This window comes from Strix aluco, chromosome 13 (genome assembly GCF_031877795.1).
Source record: "Strix aluco isolate bStrAlu1 chromosome 13, bStrAlu1.hap1, whole genome shotgun sequence".
NCBI lineage: Eukaryota > Metazoa > Chordata > Aves > Strigiformes > Strigidae > Strix > Strix aluco.
Genome location: NC_133943.1, coordinates 5,055,849 through 5,075,648, shown reverse-complemented (window position 1 = coordinate 5,075,648; position 19,800 = coordinate 5,055,849). Strand labels below are relative to the sequence as shown.

The following is a 19,800-nucleotide window of genomic DNA, read 5'->3' as shown; positions in this document are numbered from 1 at the left end:
CAGGAGCAGTCTCCAGCACCAAGGAAGCAGTTTATTCCTTGTGCACATTTGCTTTACCTTCCTTTAAGACTTGTTAGCTGTTATCTTGGTCTGTACCTGGGTATGCCCCAGTCCTGTGACATGTTCTGTAGCTCAGCATTTGTGCAAAAGAGGTTAATGAAAAGCATGTTTGGCTAAACATTTGGTTTATGCTCCTTCCACCCTCATTTGCAATTAAAAATCTCACAACAACCTAGTTTCTACTTTAAATGCCTTGTAGCCAAAGTGAAATTGTTTGTTTATTTATATATTTTCATTTTAAAATACTCAAAGGTTCTGCAGTGGTTATTTTCCTCTGGGTTTGCTGGGGTTTGATTACACGGCTCCCTGTTGCGTTGCTTAAATCCTCATTGCAGTGTCCTGAATTCCAAACGGTTCAGCAGGAGCATTTGTTGGCATGGGAAATAAGGCTGGTGCTTTACTGCTTTTTTTAAAGTATATGGTTCAGCCTAAGAGGAAGAAACCCCTTTGCACTCTGCCTCTCCTTTGTGGGAGGACGTGTCTGCCGATGCCTCCTGCAAAAATACATTTGCCAGCAACAATTGGGGACCGAGGGAGATGGTGGCCTCAGTTCTGGTTGATCTTGTCAAATTAGTGACCTTGGACCAAACAAAATGGTTTCTTGGGGAGTGATGGGAGGGATGGAAAGAAAGAAAGAAATATCTGTGCAAATTGGCCTGACCATTTGGTGACCCGAGGGGAGTTGAAACCAAGGGCACTTGCCGAGTGTGCTGGGGCAAAGGGCCAGCGATGCTTTTCGGGGGAAGCACAGGACGGCTGGAGTCTGTGGGAGAGGGCTGTGCTCAGCCCCCCGTGAGTAATTGGGTAGCGAGAGCACTTGGGGAATTTTGCCAGTAGATGTGAGTTAAGGGTCAGAATTTATTTCTGACTCTGTGGGGAAACTCCACTGCAGTGATCCAGATCCTGCTGTGCAGCATCTGAGACTGCACCAGCCCCTCTCCTTGCCTTGCTGGGTGTTTCAGGAAGCCTTTCCAACTCCCGGTGACATTTTTAGGCCTTTCTTCTGGGAGGAGTGAGGCTCACAGTTATATAAGCACATACATATTCATGCTGGAGCCCACATAGGACGCTTCTGCCCGCGTCTGTTCATCGCGCAGGGCTCTGCGTGGCTCCTGCTGCATGGGGTTGTTTGTGAGTTTGTCACAGAGTCAAAGTTTGGATGCTTATCTGAACCGGTTGGATCTGGGAGTAAAACTAGATTTTGGTTCAGACCAGAAGTCCAGCGTGTCCTTGTTTCCCAGCTGGAGTATCCGAGTAATTTTAGCAGTGAAATGCATGCAGTGCAGAGGCTCCGCGGCTGCAGGCAGGGCTTTTCCTGTGCCTGTGGTGAACTCGTGCTGAAGACTGTTTGGTTTTAGGGGAGGGGGGAGAACTGGTGCAGTGATTAAATATGATGGTGAGCGTAGTGACTTACTGTGTGGCGAGACTCCTTTGGGAGGGGAGATCTCTGTTACCAGGAGTAATCGCTGTGGCTGATTTCATGAATAATGTTCAGTGCAAATGTCAGCAGGCTAATTAGCTTTCCTGGCTGCTTTCCAGTACTAATGTTCAAGAGGTATATGATTGTCCTGGACACATGCTTAGCTTTGAGAGTGATACAGCACATCTAGATGTGAAGTTGCTTATTAATATGCATGGTCATCTCACCTCTTCACTACCATAGTGCTTGTGCGCTGTGCATAGTCGTGACTTTTTCATCTGTTTGATAGAGATCTTGCACCTCCTTCCTTCAATATTTTAAAATCATAATGCTTCTGGTTTTGGGTATGTGACTGTGCAAGCCAGTTTTCTCTGTTTAATTGTACTTTATCCGTGTAGGTCTTTGAAGCGGTTATTTCTTGGATAAATTATGAGAAGGAGTCTCGCTTAGAGCACATGGCTAAACTGATGGAGCATGTTCGCCTACCCCTTTTGCCCAGAGATTATCTTGTACAGGTTAGTCTGCAAATAAGTAATTAATACTTGCACTTAAGCTGCTGGTAGCTCCTTAATCAATGGCTTGGCTGTTTGTATCTGAGATGGATAATTTGACATGTTGCTGAGTCTGTAAACGGAAGAATAAAAGGAAAAACTGGGTGGACTCTGATATTAACGAGTGCTAAACGTGACCTGTGCTCTGTCAGGCTGTGCCGAGAGCGGAGCTCCAGCCCCTCTTGGTGGAAGCATTTAGCAGTTAATATCTTGGGATTTTTCACCCAGAAAATACCCAGGTGGGGGTGTTACAAGTGTGTGTGTTTTTTTTTTCCCTAACACACAGGTAAATTTAGCTTGGTGAAAACACACCATGTGTGATAATTTTGGCTTAAGATGCGTTCTGCACATAGAGATGGGTCTGTGTGACTGGTAGGTGAGATGCTCTCTGGCTTAGAGATTGTTCTTCATGAGTTAATGCCTGGGATCTGGGCCCTGATAATGAGCTGGGAATCCCCAAAGAAGGGGTTGGCATATGGGCTCTTCGACTATGCTTTTATCACGTGTCTAAAAAAATCAATACAGTTGAAATAAAATTGGTATTCACAAGATGAACCCATCATGTATTTTTTATCTCAACTATATCTCTGATCAAGTAAAAAATTTTGCCTCTCCTTAGAAAATTCTGACTCAAATAAAAGAAATTACTTATTTTGTACCCAGACTCCCGGTGAATTTTTCTCCGCTGAGTTAGGTGTCTGGCAGAGGTGGTAGAGGGAGCACTGCTACTCTTGAGTGATACTGGAAAAAAGTGAGAAGCTTAGATGTTACTACTGCATGTGTTTCTTTGGGAAGAGCTGGAAGTCTGTGTTTTCCTTTTGGTTTTTTAAATGTTGGTGCTTTGGAAGAGAAATTCCAGGTTTCATGTTCTTTCCACAAAGCTCCTTGTGACCTGTGCCACTGAGTCCTTCAGTTTAAATGATCTTTCATGTGTGTGCGTGTTCTCAGACAGTTGAAGAAGAAGCTTTAATCAAGAATAACAACACCTGTAAAGACTTCCTTATCGAGGCCATGAAATATCATTTGCTTCCTCTGGATCAAAGGCAACTGATAAAGAATCCCAGAACAAAGCCAAGGACTCCTGTTAGTCTGCCAAAGGTAAGCTGAGTTCATTGCTTCGTGTCACCTCACACTGTTACTGGTGGCATTTTCTGTCCTTTAAAGGAGTTTGTGGACTTGTCACCTTAGTTCTCACTAGCGCTGAGAGATATGGTGTAGATGGGAACTGGCAGTGTTAGGTTAATGGTTGGACTAGATGATCTTCAAGGTCCTTTCCAACTTAGTTGATTCTGTGATTCTGTAACTCCATGATCGTCCCTTGAAGTGTTTTAGTCCCTCTTCTGGTATTGCCTGTGCCCACCAAGGCTACATAATTAAGTTGGATAAACTTAGATAAACCCTTAGGAGAAGCAATATCTCTGCTCCCAGGAGCAAGGGTCTGCTCCTGAAACATTTGTCAACCACAGGTGCTTTTGTGAATGGCTGTTGCTCCCGGAGCTGCGGCTGGAGAATCGCTGACCCGTGGAGCAGCAGCAGGCAGCTGCCTGCAGTGTTCAGGGTCTTTCCTTCTCCTGTATCCATCACCAGAAGCCAGGAAAGCAAGACGCTGCGGCACCCAGACTGCGGGCAGGAAGTCTGAGGCAAATTTCAATAGACTCAAAGCAGCTACTGAGTAAATAATCCTTATTACTCCCCTCATTTATCCTGCAGGCATGTGATGCTCTGGCCACCACTTTATTAGTGAAGAAAAAAAAATGACAACAGAAACTGTTTTCCCCGTGCCCTGGAGATAAATGCAGTTTGGCTCAATGTCTCTCAACAGACTGTTGCTGAAGTTATTAACAAGCATTTCAGCTATTATAAGACATCAAAACCACATTGTATTATTTTTCTAAGCACAAATCATAGGGAGCTTGGTTTGTGGGATGATGTATGAGATCTGTGCTATGAGGGACTATTCAGATGTTTAGATATTAGAATATCCATCGAGAAATTGTGGTTCTGCAGTGTGCTGATGTGTTGTGTCCCTTCTGCCCGCGCCGAGATGAAGTTGGTAGAACATAGCTTTGGGGGGTATCACGAAGGGCTGACATGACCCTTGTTCAAGGACTAAAGTAGTGAAGGATAAAATGAATGGTGAACCAGCGAGTTCAGAGGTGCTTGGCATCATCTATAGCATGACCTATGAGTACAAACCCAAATCCTCTGCAGGTCTTTCCTCCCTTATTTTTAACTGTAAAGAAAGGGGAGAAGCTGATGATCTTCCAGAAATTCTGTTACTGAGAAACTTTCATCTGGTCTGTTGGTCCCACTGACAAGGGATTACTGTCTGCTGTGAAATCTCTTAATTCTGTAATCATGTGAAGCTCTGCAGCTTTCCATGGAAGACTGTCACACAGCTAGTAGTCAGGCTGCTAGTTTAGACTCAATTTGCTTTCTAATGTCACGTTCTCATTTTTTGTAGATCAAACAGTCCACTATTTTCATACCCTTCAAATTCCTTAAATTGCTGTCTAGCTCTGTACTTTCAAAGCAACTGTGATTGGAGTTGAGCTCATTACCCGAGTGACCTTGAGTGACGATCTGATCCTCTCAGCTACTCACAGCTGCCTTGTAGAGGCAAAAACCAGTTTCCCATCTACTCTTTGACTATATTTGAAGTCCCGTTACCTTGCTTCTAGCTCCTCGGCCTTGTAAAAATCAGATTGTCTTGGGTAGTGTTTGTTCCTTCTGATTTGCTGCGATAAGGGGAGCAAGTCCCCCTCTTGATAGCAGTGGAGGGTCGAAGCAAATGTGTTCGGAACAAAGTGCAGGTCAAGCTGTTTGTAGGTGCAGGTGGTTTGGATGCTGCCTGTGCACGTGTTGGTTTGTAGTGCCCAGCTGGGGCTCAGCAGCGATGGACAGCCCTTGAGTGCTGAGCTGCAGGCTCCTGGGACCAGTGCCCCTGGGCAAGGCAGCAAGTCCATGGGGAGTTTGTCTTCTGGTGGAGGACAGAGCAGATTTGGGAAGGACCACATGGCACACCATCCAGGACTTCTCACTTTTCCACCAGTGTCCATCGCTTGCTATTGCTGGGAATGGAGTCTGGGGCTGGATGGACCTTTAGCCTGACCCGGCAGAGCGGTTCTTGCACTCCTGAGATTGCCCCTGATTACCTTCATGTAGATCTTCCCTCCTGTAAGGAATTTAGGGTTTAATCACTGGATCTGCATCAATACATGTTGCAGCCAAAAGCCTTAATGAAGCTGACAAATCACTTCCTTCGGCAGCCCAGCACCCTGGGTCTTAACAGTCCTGGTGATTTCCCCGAGTGTCATATTCCCCGCAGGTGGCAACACAGCTGTCATGTTTTATTTGCTAAGTGCCATTGATTATTTTTAGCACCACCATGGAGATAATGACTAAACAGTGGGCTGGCTGTGGAAATTACGCTGGGATCTTCTTCACTTAAAAATACTTCTGCAGTGAGTCTTGCATATGCCGTGGTGCCAAGTGGTTTTGTGTTTCATGGGGAAATAGGGCAGGTTGCCCACCTCGGAAATGGTGAGGAAGGGTTAATGGGGCTGCCATATTTAGCATGCATTAAATTGGAGATAACTTTTCCACCTTGGAATACAATTGACTGAAATAAGTGTCTCTGCAAAGCATGGTTTTGGTAGCTACTCTTGACCAGGTTGTGGTGATGGTTTCTTTGCAGATAGCAGCTGCCCAGGCTGGTGTCTGAGGTTTTCCAACTCTTGTCTTCCCTCTCCAGGTGATGATTGTGGTGGGTGGGCAAGCGCCCAAAGCCATTCGCAGTGTGGAGTGCTATGATTTCGAGGAGGAGCGGTGGGATCAGGTTGCTGAGCTTCCCTCCAGGAGATGCAGAGCAGGTAACGGGAACTTTCGCTGCAACGTTCTTTATTTTCCTAGTGCAACTCTTCAACGCTGGATGGATGTCCTCAGTCGTCCCTTCAGCCTTCCTCTGTGCCCCCGGCCTCAAGCAGCGTTTTCTTTTTGCCATTCCTTCCTTTTCTTTCCCTACAGACATGCATCGTTCTCATTCAGGTGGATGCCCTGCTCTCTAGAGGGGTTGTTCCTGCCTGTCTACCCTCCGTAGCCACTGTCTCCCCCTCATCATCTCTCTCTCCTGGCTGCTCCTCCATCAGTGTTTCCCTTCCTTCTCCCATCCCGCTGGCCTGGCAGCCCACAGGGATCCAGTTTTCCTTGCTGGCTTCCTAGTGAAAAATCAAAGGAGCTGAGTCAGTCCCTCTCAGTGCTGAGGCGTGGGTGATGAAGAGCAGATCTGTAAGTTGGGAGTGTTCCTCTGAAGACATCTGACAGGGCTGTGAATGTAGATCACCATTTGGTGTTCTCTCTGGCTCAGAAAATTACTCATTCAGGTGTGAAATTCATCTGTGCCTTATGTTGTTGTGTATTTATGTGCGTTTCACCTTCCATACGACACGTATGTTTTATCATACTTGCCTCTAATGCTCTTAACCTGCAGAAAATGCCAAAAACTTGCCCACGTTCTGCTCTTCCCTGTTGTCTTCTATACCCTGGCAGACGTCTGATGATACTCGCTTCCCAAACTGTTTGTAAAACCTCCGTGAAATGTCTCTCCTCTTTTTATCAGGTGTGGTATTTATGGCTGGCAATGTTTATGCTGTCGGGGGCTTTAACGGATCTTTGAGGGTACGGACGGTTGATGTGTACGATGGTGTGAAGGACCAGTGGACATCCATAGCCAGCATGCAGGAAAGACGAAGCACTTTAGGCGCAGCTGTGCTCAACGATCTCCTGTACGCAGTGGGCGGCTTTGATGGCAGCACTGGTAGGTGACTGAGCAAAAACCACGCAGTGCCTGACCTGAAAAAATGTTTTCAGAGACCCCTGAAAAGCCTGCAGAGCTTTAGTGAAGTTCCTGCGCCCTTCCTCTATGATTTTGTAGAGAAAGAGCCAGAGATTGGGTTTACTACGTGTTGTAACTAACTACGTGCGTGTTCTGACCAATCAGTAATTGCAGAGAATCTCACCCAATTTTTTTTCTTTAGTGATACAGTTCTTTCAGTCTAATTCTCTGTATGAATATGCTTTTCCTGGACTGAAAAGGGATTTTTTTCTTGTTTTAGTTAAATTTTTCATAGCAACATGAATAAAATGCCAGCAAGGCATCTTATGGGGTATGTGAGTCTGGGATTTATCTTGGCATAACTGCATGTTTAGATTCACAGCTCTGCCTCTGCTGTAGAGCTTTGCCACTTGCTTAAGCCCTAAACTAAGTATTTCAGCTGGTGATGAGTACAATGCAGGAGGGTCTGGGGGAGTTTTTAAACCTTTGTATGGATATTTTGTAATACTTGAAAGGATGTGGGACTTTTGGGCTTGGAATCAGGACTCTGCTCCACCTTGTTGTTCCCAGCACATCAGAGGGGCAGCAGTCCCAGGGTAGGGGCGATGGGATAACAATTTTTCCATCTACTGAAGTGGCGGCGTTGACACGCTGGTCCCAGCCTGAAAGGCAAGGGACTAGGAAATTGGGTTGCAGGAGTGTGGGGGGAATTACGGGCTTGGGAGGAGGTGGAAGGCAGATGAAAGTGCAACACCAATCTTTTTTTCTTCTCTTTTTTTTTAATTAGAAAACCTGTGTATCCCCTTTTTAACTAGGTCTGGCATCAGTTGAGGCCTATAGCTATAAAACCAATGAGTGGTTTTTTGTGGCTCCCATGAACACAAGAAGAAGCAGTGTTGGAGTTGGAGTTGTGGAGGGTAAGAAAATCAGCAGCTATTTCCATCAAACAAATGTTACTGTGTCAAACAGAAGGCTGAATGGTTATGTGCAATAGGTGGGAACTGTAGGAACTGTTCTCTTGACTAGTCAGTGAAGATTTATTTTATATGGTGTAATTGCTGCAGCTTTTTTCATTCTTCTCTTTATCTTAGTGAAAAATCATGTGTAGCTTTCCAAGAGCCTCAGACCCATATCAGACCAGCCCATGCCTCCTGTGAATGCCATTAGGTGTGCGCAGGCTTCTTGGAATCCTTGTTCTTCCTGGGCTGCTCCTGGCCGGTGAAAACACATGGTATTGTGCAGTGTATGCTGTTGCTGTCAGCAGACACTGCGTAGATGGAGTACCCATCACAGAAAATCTGCTCAGCGAGAGAAACAGGAGCACAGTTCATCCCACAGCCCCAAGCTGGTGGTTTGGCAGGAATACTAAAACCTATGTTTATTGACATCAGGCTTACTGGCACGCATGGCAAGCTTTGCTCTGGTTCGTAAATGAGCAAGGACTGGTGATAGCAAACGCTGGTGCTGCGGCAGCTCGGGAGCGAGGTGGGTGCAGAGGGTGCTCGGAGGGATCGTGGCAGCGGTTGGCACCGATGTGTCAGCCCCGAACTTGAGTGAGCTGGAACTGAGCAGCTTGGTTTGGGTCCAGGAGAAAGAGCAGTTTAAGTAGGAAACTTTTCTTCCTTTAGCAAAATCAATTCTGAAGCAAGTGAAAGGTTTTATTTGAGCTCGTCTTTAGTGTGGCGTAGCAGTTTGCGATTAGTACGGTGTGGAGCAGCTGCTGGCACAAGCCTTGTTATAAACTGCTCTTTAAAGTGGTTTGGTTTGACCCGTTTGAATGGGAAATACATGAAATGTGTTTAGGTACATGAAATGTGTTTGTGTGAGAAGAGGGAGGGAGATAAAGTCAGAATAAATAGCAGTGGTTGTGCTAAATTTGCGTATTTGTTTAAGCAGCATCTCCTCCAAAAGTGGCCCATGCTTGTGAAGTGCTGGGTTGCTGATAGTCATTAGGATTTGCTAGTGATTTGAATGCAGTCCTCTGAATGCAGAACAAATCTTAAGTATGTACCTGAGATGCATTTCTATGGGCAGGTTTTCTACTGGAGACATACGAAATCCTTTTCCTTTGCTTTGTTTGAAAGTGCAAGTAAGCATTGCACATGTTGGAGCCCATGATAAAAAACATGAGGGCGTGTGATGGGGAAGAAGAGCTGATCATATTGGTGTAGGGAACAAGCTGCAGCCTGCAGTTAATCCACAGTGTTCATCTGAACATGATGAAGATAGATCTGATGTCTGTAAGTACTGAAAATATCTAATAATTGTTGCCAGCGAGGGAACTTTATCTTGTCTTGCTTGGTCTGGCACTCTTGCCTTGATTCACTGACTAACACTGGGTGGGTTGAACCAACAGCACAAATAAGAGTTTGAAATGTTTATAGAGACAGGAAGAGGCAGAAGGAGCACGGTCGTAAAGCTGATCCTTGCAGACCTCTCCTAATGATCACAGCCTGAGGAGGCCATGAGTGGAGCTGAGGGAGAAAGAAAAGAGCTGGCCTGTTCTTGGAGCCTTGCAGATGTCAAGGAGACGGGAGGATGCAAAAGCATAAGACTGTAGATGATAACTGCTGGTGGGACTCTCATGTGCATGCAAAGAATTGCATAGCATCACCAGGCTCTGCTGTTACGGATTGAAAATTGGTCTTATTCATGGGTTTTGTACAAAAATTTAGGTTAGAATTTTCCTGCATATTTGTTGAACTTTATTAATGGTTGTTTGTTGTAGTGTCTAAGACACCCGATCCTGATCCAGAATGTCTTTGTGCTAGGTGCTGTACTAAAGAAGCACAAAGAAACCCTCTCTGCCCAGAGAGATTGCTGCCTAAATGCAAAACAAGCTGATAGATGATACAGGGAGGCAAGGAGAGAGTATCAGTCAGGCTTGTGAACTGAGGACATGGTGGAGCATCAGCCTTGTTTCATGTATGGTGTAGTCCTGTGACATCTGACTGTGCTTCTCCGGTCTCGCTAGGTGTATGTTATTCGACTTGCATTGAGCTGAGGTAGGGAGGGACAGACATCCCATGCTCTGCGGGTCTCCCGTGGTGTCTTCTGCGTTGTGATCACTTGGCATGAGTGAACAGGCTGGCCTCAGCTGTGCTAGCAGCATTGGTTGGTTTTGGTTTGGCCCAGGTTGTTCAGAATCAGGTCTAGGTTTCCATACAGGTATTATATTAACATAAGAGGCTATTGCATGTTTATTGCTCATGTGATATTGTAATTAATGTACAGTATCGACCTTTGACAGCCCACCTTGCCTCCTGGCACCTGAACAGGAGGAAATGCTCGATCAGCAGAACACGCTTTGATGTTACCTCTTCTCCTGGGCCAACAAGTCATTTGGAAAACCCTCTGGGCTTTTGGCTTCTAATTAAGCTGTTGTGTCGTGTTGTTTCCGTGTCTTAGTTGTCAGCTTTAACAGCTTTAAAAACCGTCCCACCTGTCTGCGAGTCTGCTTCAGACCCTTTTGTTAGGATTTTCCCCCAGACATTCCAGCAGGTTTAGGCACGTCTCCCAGGGTCTTCCTCAGCCAAAATCCATCCTCACCTGGGGCCGTCAGGCGTGATGGTAACATAAATCAGTCGTAGCTGTAATGCTGATGCCAATGTGTGTCTCTTCCAGGTAAGCTCTATGCTGTGGGGGGTTACGACGGAGCGTCCCGTCAGTGCCTTAGTACCGTCGAGCAGTATAACCCAGCCACGAACGAGTGGACCTACGTAGCCGACATGAGCACTCGACGCAGCGGTGCAGGTACTGGCTCCGAGATGTGTTCTTCAGAGCTGATGGTCGCTGGGTTCTCCTCTGCTTGTGGTAGGGAAGGAAAAGTGTGTTTTGGCATTGCTGGGCTGGCAAGCAGAACTTGTTATTTCCCCCCTTTCCCATGAGGGGAAGAACCATAATTGCTTGGAAGCTCTTAGCAGCTCTCCTGACTTGGTTAAAATCTGCCAAACTGAAATTAATTTCTGGATTAATGAAATAATGTTCAGTGTTTCTAAGTAGCCTCACTAACAGATGCATCTCTCTTGTAAGCAGAGTTATCTTTCCAAATCGCCAGCTATAGGCTCAGCCGGGCACTGAAAGCCAAGCTGCACCTCCTCTCCTATCATTTGGGGGTTGTCAGATGGATTTTCCTTTTGGGTCTTTTCTTCAAGCATCCAGTGGGTGCTTTGCAGCACCAAGCACATCTGCACTGGGTGATGTGCAGAACAAGTCAAGGAAACAAAATTCATCTCAGATTGCCCCAGCTAAGCTAGTTTTTAGTGTACCTTTTGCTGACAGGAGTTGGTGATCTGGAGGATTAGAGGAAAGGACATGTTAAAAAAGGATTATATTCTAGTCTTGATGTTTTCTAGCTTATGATGTGATGTTAGGCCAGGTAGGCACTTGTCCTCTCTGGGGCTGTTCCTCTCTGAAAGGGATAAAAGCTCTTATCCATGGCACTTAAAATCATCTTCAGATGAAAGGGAACGTGTCAGTGTTGGTCCTACTGCTCAGTGTGTGCAGTGGGTCCTCCCTGATGTCAAATTGTGCAGTTCTCATTGTGCAGTAGCCGAAGTGGCAGTTACCCAGAGGTAGCCAAGCCTGGAGGCTGCCCTTTGCGTGGGGGCTGAAATGACCCTGCAGGTTAAGCTGTGGTGGGAATTTCCTTCTGAGCTGGGTGGCTGAGAGGCTGCTCTCTCCACACGGTCTTTCTTTCCTCACTCTAATACCTTTTCCGTAACTCCAGGTGAGGTACGTATGGTCACACACTATTGGTTTGAATTCAGTTGAAGAGGTTTTTAGCATCTGCTTGATGCTTAAACCTAGCCCAGTGCAACCTTACAGGAGAATGAGTATCTCGTGTTGTTGACAGCATGTTGAAACACAGCGAAACAATTTGTGCCTGTAGGGATGGATTTTAGTGAGTTTTCTTTTGAAACACTGAGCGCTGCTTTGCGAGTAGGTCTCCACACGGCAAGTCCAGTTTTAGGAATGCTCTTACTTACCTGCCAAATACCCTTGCAATTTACTGTTCCCAACCTGAAAGCTGAGCTCCTCAAGTTCTGGTTGTCCCCCATATGCCCCTCCAGCAGGCCCCGGGGAGGGGACAGCCCCGTGCCACTCATCACCAGTGGTGCTGCAGCACGGTCTATGGATCTATCATACAGCTCCATAAGTGGCTCTGTGCTCAGAGCTGCCGCATTGCCGTCCTGCTGCTGACATCTAGTGGAGGTGAGGACGGGTGTCCCCAAGTCCCCGGGGGACCCCAGTCCAGGCAGTGGGGCTGGGTGGATGTGTGGGTGCTGCCCGCATTTGCTGGACCAGCCGGGGGTTCCCTTTCCCCTCCTGGCAGGGACGTCCTGTCCATGTGGGCCCTGTCTGTCTCGTCGCACGGAGAGGCAGTTGTAGGTGGAAAAGCCTTAGAGTGTTTCCTACTCTTTTACCCTCCTACTTAAATTAGTTTTACTGATTAAATTATTTCTTAAAAGTACAAAATTTTTGCTAACAGCTGGATAGAGTTAAATGCTAAGGCGCTGCAAACCCAGGCTGCTGGGCTCAGACACAGTAGGCTTTCCTCACCAGTTGAGTGAATTCCCATTCCCCGGGCAACTGGGAGGCACCTTGTACAGCTCTGGGGCCAGGACATACTGGGATGTGTTCTGCTCTTCCAAAGTGGTGCATATTGGAGTACTTGACCCAGACTGGCCCAGTAAGGTGGATATTTATGGCAGTTAGAGATTAATTACCAGCGTTTGCCAGAGATGAACCATGAATCCCAACGTCACGTTGAGATTTCAGCACCTCTTGGGATGAGAGACGGCTGGTCAAAGCCAAACCCTGCTAGTAGCAAGTTAAGAAAACCTGGAGGAGAGAGAGGTGACGGTGGTAGATGTGCAGCAGCATCCCCCAGACAGCGGTGTGTCTGCCAGAGCTTTAATTCATCTGTCGGTCTCAGGTGCTGGCTGGTTTTTGGGTGAGGGAGGGACAATAACACTCAGATGGCTTCCCTCCCTGCCTCATGTTGCCGTCCCGCGGGCAGAGGACGGTGGCTGCTGTGGTCTGTGCTCCTGCTGACTGTGGCAAGGCTCAGAGCAATGTGGCACATCATGTTTTTGGGATGTGACACACCACTGGGAGATGTTCCCGTGGCACAGGAGCTGCTGAGCCCGGGTGGTACCCGCTCTCTGGCTCACCATCGCAGCGCTGCCCCTGTGCTCTCCTTTCCCTCTGCTGCACGTGGCAAACAGGAAAGATATTTGTACAGGGGCAAACTTGAAAACCTGTCAGTTTTACACTGGTAGAGCCCCTCTCCTCCCTGCACACACCTTTCTGGCTCTGGGCCTTTCCCTCAGTCGTCAGCATGAGTCCATCTTCAGGGCACAGGGGCCGTCCTGCTGGTTAATGCCCGTGGTTGAAATGATGCAAATCAGATCTGTGTTTCTGTTTTACTAACATCCCACCTTGTTAATTTTAATAGAGGCCTTTGAACCTCTTAACGAAGATATATTGCTGGAACTTTTAACTCTCACGGATTGGTGAACATTTAAATTAATTAATTTACTTAATATTAGGCAGAAGCACCCTTCAGATCCATGTCGTTCCCAGAGACTGAGCCAGGGGCCTGCAAAAGAGGCTGGGAAGGTGACACTGGAGGCACCTTATCTGTGCCAAGTGCTGCTGCCATGTTTGGGGGCCGGAGTGGGGGGAGAGGAACCCAGAAACAGCCTCAAGAACCAAAGCCCATAAGTTGTTGAGAAGAGGAAGAGTGTGGAAGGGATGAAGCCATGGGCACAAAGGCAGCAGGAAAAGCAAAAATAAAGCTCCTGGAACGGAATCAGGCTAAAAGCAAAGGACCCCATGGCCGAAAAGATGAGGCAGATGGAAACAAGGTGGGGTAGGATGCAGCGGTGAGGGAGGCAAAGGGAAGAGAAAACAAATCAGTCCAAAGAGATTGAATAAAGGGAGACGAATGTTGTAGGACTAGACTGTTGATCTCTGACAAAGATCTACCTGAGAAGGGGCACAGCTCTGTAAGATAGGACATCAGCCAGGCGTTACTGCACAGGCCTGCTCTAGTGCCACATGGTGGTTGGGTGGAGAGTTGACCATGTCCCAGGTTGTCTTGAGGCACGTGGCCCCTCTTTTGGAAATGCCTTGGAGAGGCCAAGGCAATACCCAGCAGAAGACCCAGGGACATGCAACCCTTTCCCCTGTACATTTGGCTAACGCTGGGCTCTGTTCGGCAGGGGTTGGTGTTCTCAGCGGGCTGCTGTACGCTACCGGGGGGCACGACGGTCCCTTAGTGAGGAAGAGCGTGGAAGTCTACGATCCAGGAACAAACACCTGGAAACAAGTAGCAGACATGAACATGTGTAGAAGAAATGCAGGTAACCACAGTAAGCCTTTTTGTGGTGTTTAGTTGCAGTTGTCTGTGTAGTTTTTAATGCAAGTAATGTGCTAGTGATGTCAGCCATCAGTATTGTAAGAAAGTGATAAAAATGGAAGATGAGGTATCTGCTTGGGAATGAACCAGAATGTGGCAGGCAATGCGTCGTGGGGGATGAGTTAGCCCATGTCTAACCATCTGCGCTCTGCTTTGAGGTGTGTGTGCGGTGAATGGTCTCCTCTACGTGGTGGGAGGAGATGATGGCTCCTGCAATTTGGCTTCGGTGGAATACTACAACCCCATCACAGACAAGTGGATGTTACTACCGACCAGCATGAGCACGGGGAGAAGTTACGCAGGTAAATAGTGGGAGAGCTGGCAACAGCTGGGGTCATTCATAAACATGAGGGCTGTGCTTTCTGAAGCTTTAATCTTACATTTTTTGTATGTTTTATGTTGCTTTCAGTAGAAGAAACAGTCACAGAAATAGCAGACACCTCTCTCTCTGCTAGCCTTTTGCTGGACTTTGGCTTTGCAGGATGACCTTAGTCACATCTCAGCCCAGGAGCTGCTCCTGTGATAACTGTGTCTGTCCATTCTTATCACAGGTGTGGCTGTGATTCACAAACCGTTGTGACACACGATCAAGCCAACGCGAGGAGCAGAAGTGCAGTGGATCCAGCTAGGTGGTGTTGGGAAGATGACTGACCTCCGACTTGACCCATCTCATCGCTGTTAACGTCTTAGCATGACAAGTGATACGTTACAAACATCATCTGCTCTGCGGTGGATTGCATAGCAAAGCGAAAATCCCTCTGGGGACATGTTCCATGCTAGACGCGAGGTGTTGCTTGTTATCTGTGGTGCAATCAACTGTTCTTCTCAATGGCTAGTGTCCTGAGATAAACACTGTGCTTGAACTGCAGGCACTGAATTTCTTGTGTGAAACAGAACTGCTACGTTTGGGCCTGTGAGTAAAAACGAACCCTTCTGGATTTCTTCACTACTGATGCTCCGTGCACATTGTCGGTTGAACTATTTACTCACTGTGCCTGGAGGGTGGACTTTACTACTGGCAGTGGAAACTTCTGAGTACCAACTGAGAAAAGCAGTCAGCAGAAATGGACTGGAACAGGGTGCTCTGGCTTGAGTGTGACGCTGTCTCAGTCATACGTTTGTATATGCCACTGGACTGCTGTATGTATCCCTGAAATGCTTGTTGTATGGCGGAAATAAATACCATGTGATTTTTCTACTTGCCATGAATGCTGTTTGCTGTACGTGATGGGACCTGCTGGGCAGTGCCTTCCCTGGGGCTGAAGTCTCAGCACCTGAACCACGCAGAACTTCGCAACCCCACAAGACGTGTGCTGCACCGATGGGGTTTATTGCTCCTGTGAAACAAATGTTGCTTGAATAGAAAGTATTCCCAGCCCGTGCATTTCAGCTGTGCTGAAGCCCCAGTTCTAGCTCTGTCCAGCGTCTCAATGCCATTTCATAATAGAGTGTTTAGATGTTAAAAGAAATACCTTACGGTGCCATTAACGTAGAGACGTTACATACAGTGAGAATCCTCTGTCACCCAAGCAGTGATTAATGAGCAAGGTAAAATACCTGCAGTGTTTTAATGCTTCCAGAGCATGGAGATTAGCTAATCACTGTCGCTGTAATTGCTATTTTAATTTTGCCTGTACTGAAGGTGTTCCTCTATTAGTATGAAGAATTCATAAGATTATTCAAAACAGACAAATCTAGATCCAGCTGTAATGTAGCTGTCTTGCTTACATCCCAAATTCTTAACGCTTTCTGTTTAAGGTGATGTTCGATTTATACCTTTTTGTGTCTCCTTGTGAGCTCTGGAATGCTTCTGCATACAGGGCTGGACTCCCAAAAAGACTCCCCAGTTAAAGAGAACTAATGAAGAAAAATATTTTCTCTCCTTTTTTTTTTTTTTTTTCTTTTTTTGTTTTTCCCTCTGTAGATCACCTGAGGCTTTTTGTAGCGGGCAGCTGGCCTGCAGGACAGAATCTGCCCGTGTTACTGTCAAGCTCCAGCACTTACTGCTGTTGTTCTGCTGGTTTCTTTTCCATAGGTCTCCTATCAAAAAGACTCCATGTGACCTTCTACAGAAGAAAAGAAAAATATTAAAAAATTTATTTCAGAGGGATCTAAGGCTACATCACCTTGTGCAGCTTTTGTAGGGGAGTGGGCTACTTCTGTAAATAAGTAGATAAGTGTTGGAGTTGACATGGTCTGTGTAAGATGGGTGCCTGTTCACTGTGGGGGGAAACAGCACCTACCTTTGCTGCGTCCCTCCCGCAGAGAGGGCTGACCTTCATGGGGAACGTTAAGTAGCACCCACTCCTCTTTGGACATTCTTGTTTTTAGAAAAGCAAACTGTCCTAAGAAATGGCAGTATTTTTTTTTTTTTTTGATGTCTACCCTTCCACTGTATGTCAGCTCAGAAGTCTTGAAAATAATAAAAAATATTAGTCTTTTTATAATACCCTTTAAACCTTTTGCTTTGGGTTCTACAATCTGCAGTGAAACGTGCCAAAATAGTAGTATGACATGCTGCTCTTTTACAAGGTGTTGCTTACTGTAAAAGCTATTGAGGCTGGTAGGAATGTATCCACGTCTGCAGCTGCCTTCAGATCAGAGTCCTGAGATGCATCTTCACAGTGACAGAAACAAGATGATGCCTTGAGTTGGACTGACTCAAATTCACTGCCCCGAAAGCAAACGCCAAAAGGTGTTTTCCTTTTCTGCAGCCTGTGGGAACAGAGGATAAAATGGGACAGGCAAAGCATTTTGGTCAGAGTTAGCATCTCTCGTTAGGCTGAGATGAGTGGACAAGCATTTGGGCCCTCGTTAGGTCTGGTATAGACACAGGGAACATAAAGCTAAATAGTTACTCTATAGCCCAGTAGTGGGGAACAGTTACCAGCTAACCTCACACTCATGGCATCACTGGAGCAATGGCAAATATTCTCTGGAGACTGAGTTTTTGTAGGGCTGGAGATAAAATCTAGTAATTAGTGCTAGAGAGATGCAAGTTTGAAATTTGCCATTTTCGTCAGATGTGAAAGGTGGATATACCTGAAGGTTGGAGAATTTTTCCCCTGCTATACATCTTTTTATAAAGCTTCCTTGCTTATAAGGAAAACAGTTTCTGGTGTTTTTCTGCTATTGTAAAATGGCATTTCTGCTGGCCTAGGCCTGTGACTTGCTGGACAGGGCTAGGACTCGCAGCCCTTGCCAGGGATAAGCGACACTGTTCCTGGCTGCAGCCAGTTCTCAATGGCAAATGACACATTTCTTTCTTTCCTTCTCAAACGTTGCAGTGTTATGCAAGTCAAGTGACCTCGTTTTCCAGCTATGCAATATGAATAACAGTAACACGTGATGAACCAACCAGCTGTATCCCCCCTCCTTGAAATGCTTTTTGAATTTGTCCATCTTTGGCGTGTGGTTTCATGTTTGTATTGTTAATTCTGAGCACCTGAGCCAGATCCTTTAAAGATTGCCTTTTTCTAGGACTGAAAACGTAGCATTAGCGCTAACAAATTTTACTGTAAATATTTTTATAAGACAATTTTAAATTTTTTGGATTGCTTTTTATGGTCGTCAATGACACTTCTGTTAAATTCTGAATCTAATTCTTACACTCCAGTGCAGGTTTTGCTGGCTGTGATGTAGGTGTGAATCTATGTTTTCTGCACAAGAAATTACATGTTGTAACTAAGATCTAGAATAGCTCTTATGTTGATTCTAACATACTAGAAGGACAGCACTGGGCTCAACATTATGAGATAAATTAAAATTCATTACCTCAGTCACCAGTACGCTCTTAGATTATTAGTTATTTTACAACAATTTCAATACTCTGATTTAATTTTCTTGTGCCATGTGTTTGCTTCCCAGTCAGCTTGGTGGACAAGCTGTCTCTCAGCAGTTTCATTTCTCAGCTCCTGTGTGAGCGCGGCGCTGCTTGAAGAAGGAGGATGCCATGCACACAACAGCGTGCATGTGCAACCCCCCCAGGCTGCCAAAACCACTGAAATTACTGCAGGAGGTTTTGTAAAAGCTTTACAAACCCAACTCAGGCTACTTCCTCGCAATGGTCCTTTGTAAATATGAAGGTTTTCCTCAGCTCTCCCCTGTTGTTGGCTCTTTTTGGGGGTCACCGTGTGCTGATGCCCTGTGGGATTCTGGCCGTGGGTTTCCCAAAGGTGACTTGAGCATCCCTGGGGATGTGCACCCACAAAACCCAACGGCATCGCCTGTGGGTACACAAGCTGCTGGGCTGGCCAAACAGGCAGGCATATGTGAAGCGGGATAGATTTGCCTCAAGCAATCTGTTGTTTAAACAAGTTTGAATCAAGTCCATCTTTTCCATTTGTGCCTAATAGATAAATTGGGGGTGATTAAAACCAATTTTCAGTTCATTCAGTTTATCCAAATACTTTTTTTGTACAGATGTATACAGCACTGTAATTACCATAAATATATTTGGCAGCATTTGCATGACACCACCATGAAAGCTTAATACTGTTCTCTCGTTTGCAGTGTTTGGAGACCAAAATCCTAATAGCCAGCCATGTGCGATGCTTACTCATCAAGCTAACATGATGGTTCAACTGATAAATGCAGCTCGTTTTTAACCTTTGGGATTCATTACTAGTAAAATGTAGTATCAAAGCGGTTGCCCCTTGGCGTAACATCGTGCCCACAAATCACATTCACACGAGCATGATTTGTTGCTCAAAGCTACAGTGTTTGGGAGTGCATTAGACATTATAGTCTGGAAATAAGTTAATCCACTTTTTTCCTCTGCCCTTATCTTTGTTTATGGGTTTATAAATTATTTTCCTCTACAGTGACAATAAATAAATATTGAGAATATTAATTTGTAAATTTTATGTATAAAAAAACCCCTTAAAAGTAATGGACGATTGTGAAATAATTTACCTGGGTGTGAAATTCTTTGTTTTTGTAAAACAGACTTTGTTGGTTCAGTAGCTGACAGTATACCGTAATGAGTTGGTTGACTGTGTAAGCTCATTTTTTTAATTGAAGATTTTTTGCATGAATGTGAAGGACCAAGGACTTTGCGAAGTAATTCTCTTGTCCAGTGTGACGAATGATTCAAGAAACATTCTTCACTGACATATTTATATTATAAAAGAAAATCACGTTGTAGTTCCCCATCCGTTAATTTGAATAAAAACTGGACTAATGAAACTCTTCGGGGTCTGTTTTGGTTTTGTCCGCTTCTAACAGCGAGGAACAATCTCATCACTCTATGTGGCTTTTTTTCCCCCCTCTTTAATTACAGCAAATACTGTGTCCCTTGGAGTGAGGCAGTGGTACTCACACATGCTGATGCTGAGAGGTCCAACTGCTGGAGGGGATGCTGCCCTGACACCTGGCTCTGAAGCTTTCCTGGGGTTTGTGCTGCTGCTTTTCCAAGAGAAGTTTAAGGCTTTTTTTTTTGGCTGCTGGGGTGCAGAAGAAGAGCATTTCTCTTGGGGGTGGGAAAACCTGTGGTTAGCGGCATCGATGG

At 45.8% G+C, this 19,800-nt stretch overlaps 1 protein-coding gene across 6 annotated transcripts in view; it reads left to right on the top strand.

Annotated features, from left to right (window-relative positions):
* KLHL3 (kelch like family member 3) overlaps positions 1-19,478 on the top strand; it is a 55,949-nt gene extending 36,471 nt beyond the window's left edge. For all 6 annotated transcript variants that reach the window (XM_074838869.1, XM_074838871.1, XM_074838868.1 and 3 more), the window contains 9 exons: positions 1,879-1,995; positions 2,980-3,129; positions 5,786-5,903; positions 6,650-6,847; positions 7,681-7,782; positions 10,490-10,618; positions 14,095-14,235; positions 14,450-14,593; positions 14,843-19,478. In XM_074838869.1, coding sequence (XP_074694970.1) covers positions 1,879-1,995; positions 2,980-3,129; positions 5,786-5,903; positions 6,650-6,847; positions 7,681-7,782; positions 10,490-10,618; positions 14,095-14,235; positions 14,450-14,593; positions 14,843-14,871 — 1,128 coding nt within the window. In that variant the 3' untranslated portion in view covers positions 14,872-19,478. The remainder of the gene's footprint in view (positions 1-1,878; positions 1,996-2,979; positions 3,130-5,785; positions 5,904-6,649; positions 6,848-7,680; positions 7,783-10,489; positions 10,619-14,094; positions 14,236-14,449; positions 14,594-14,842) is intronic.
* Positions 19,479-19,800: the final 322 nt, after the last annotated feature.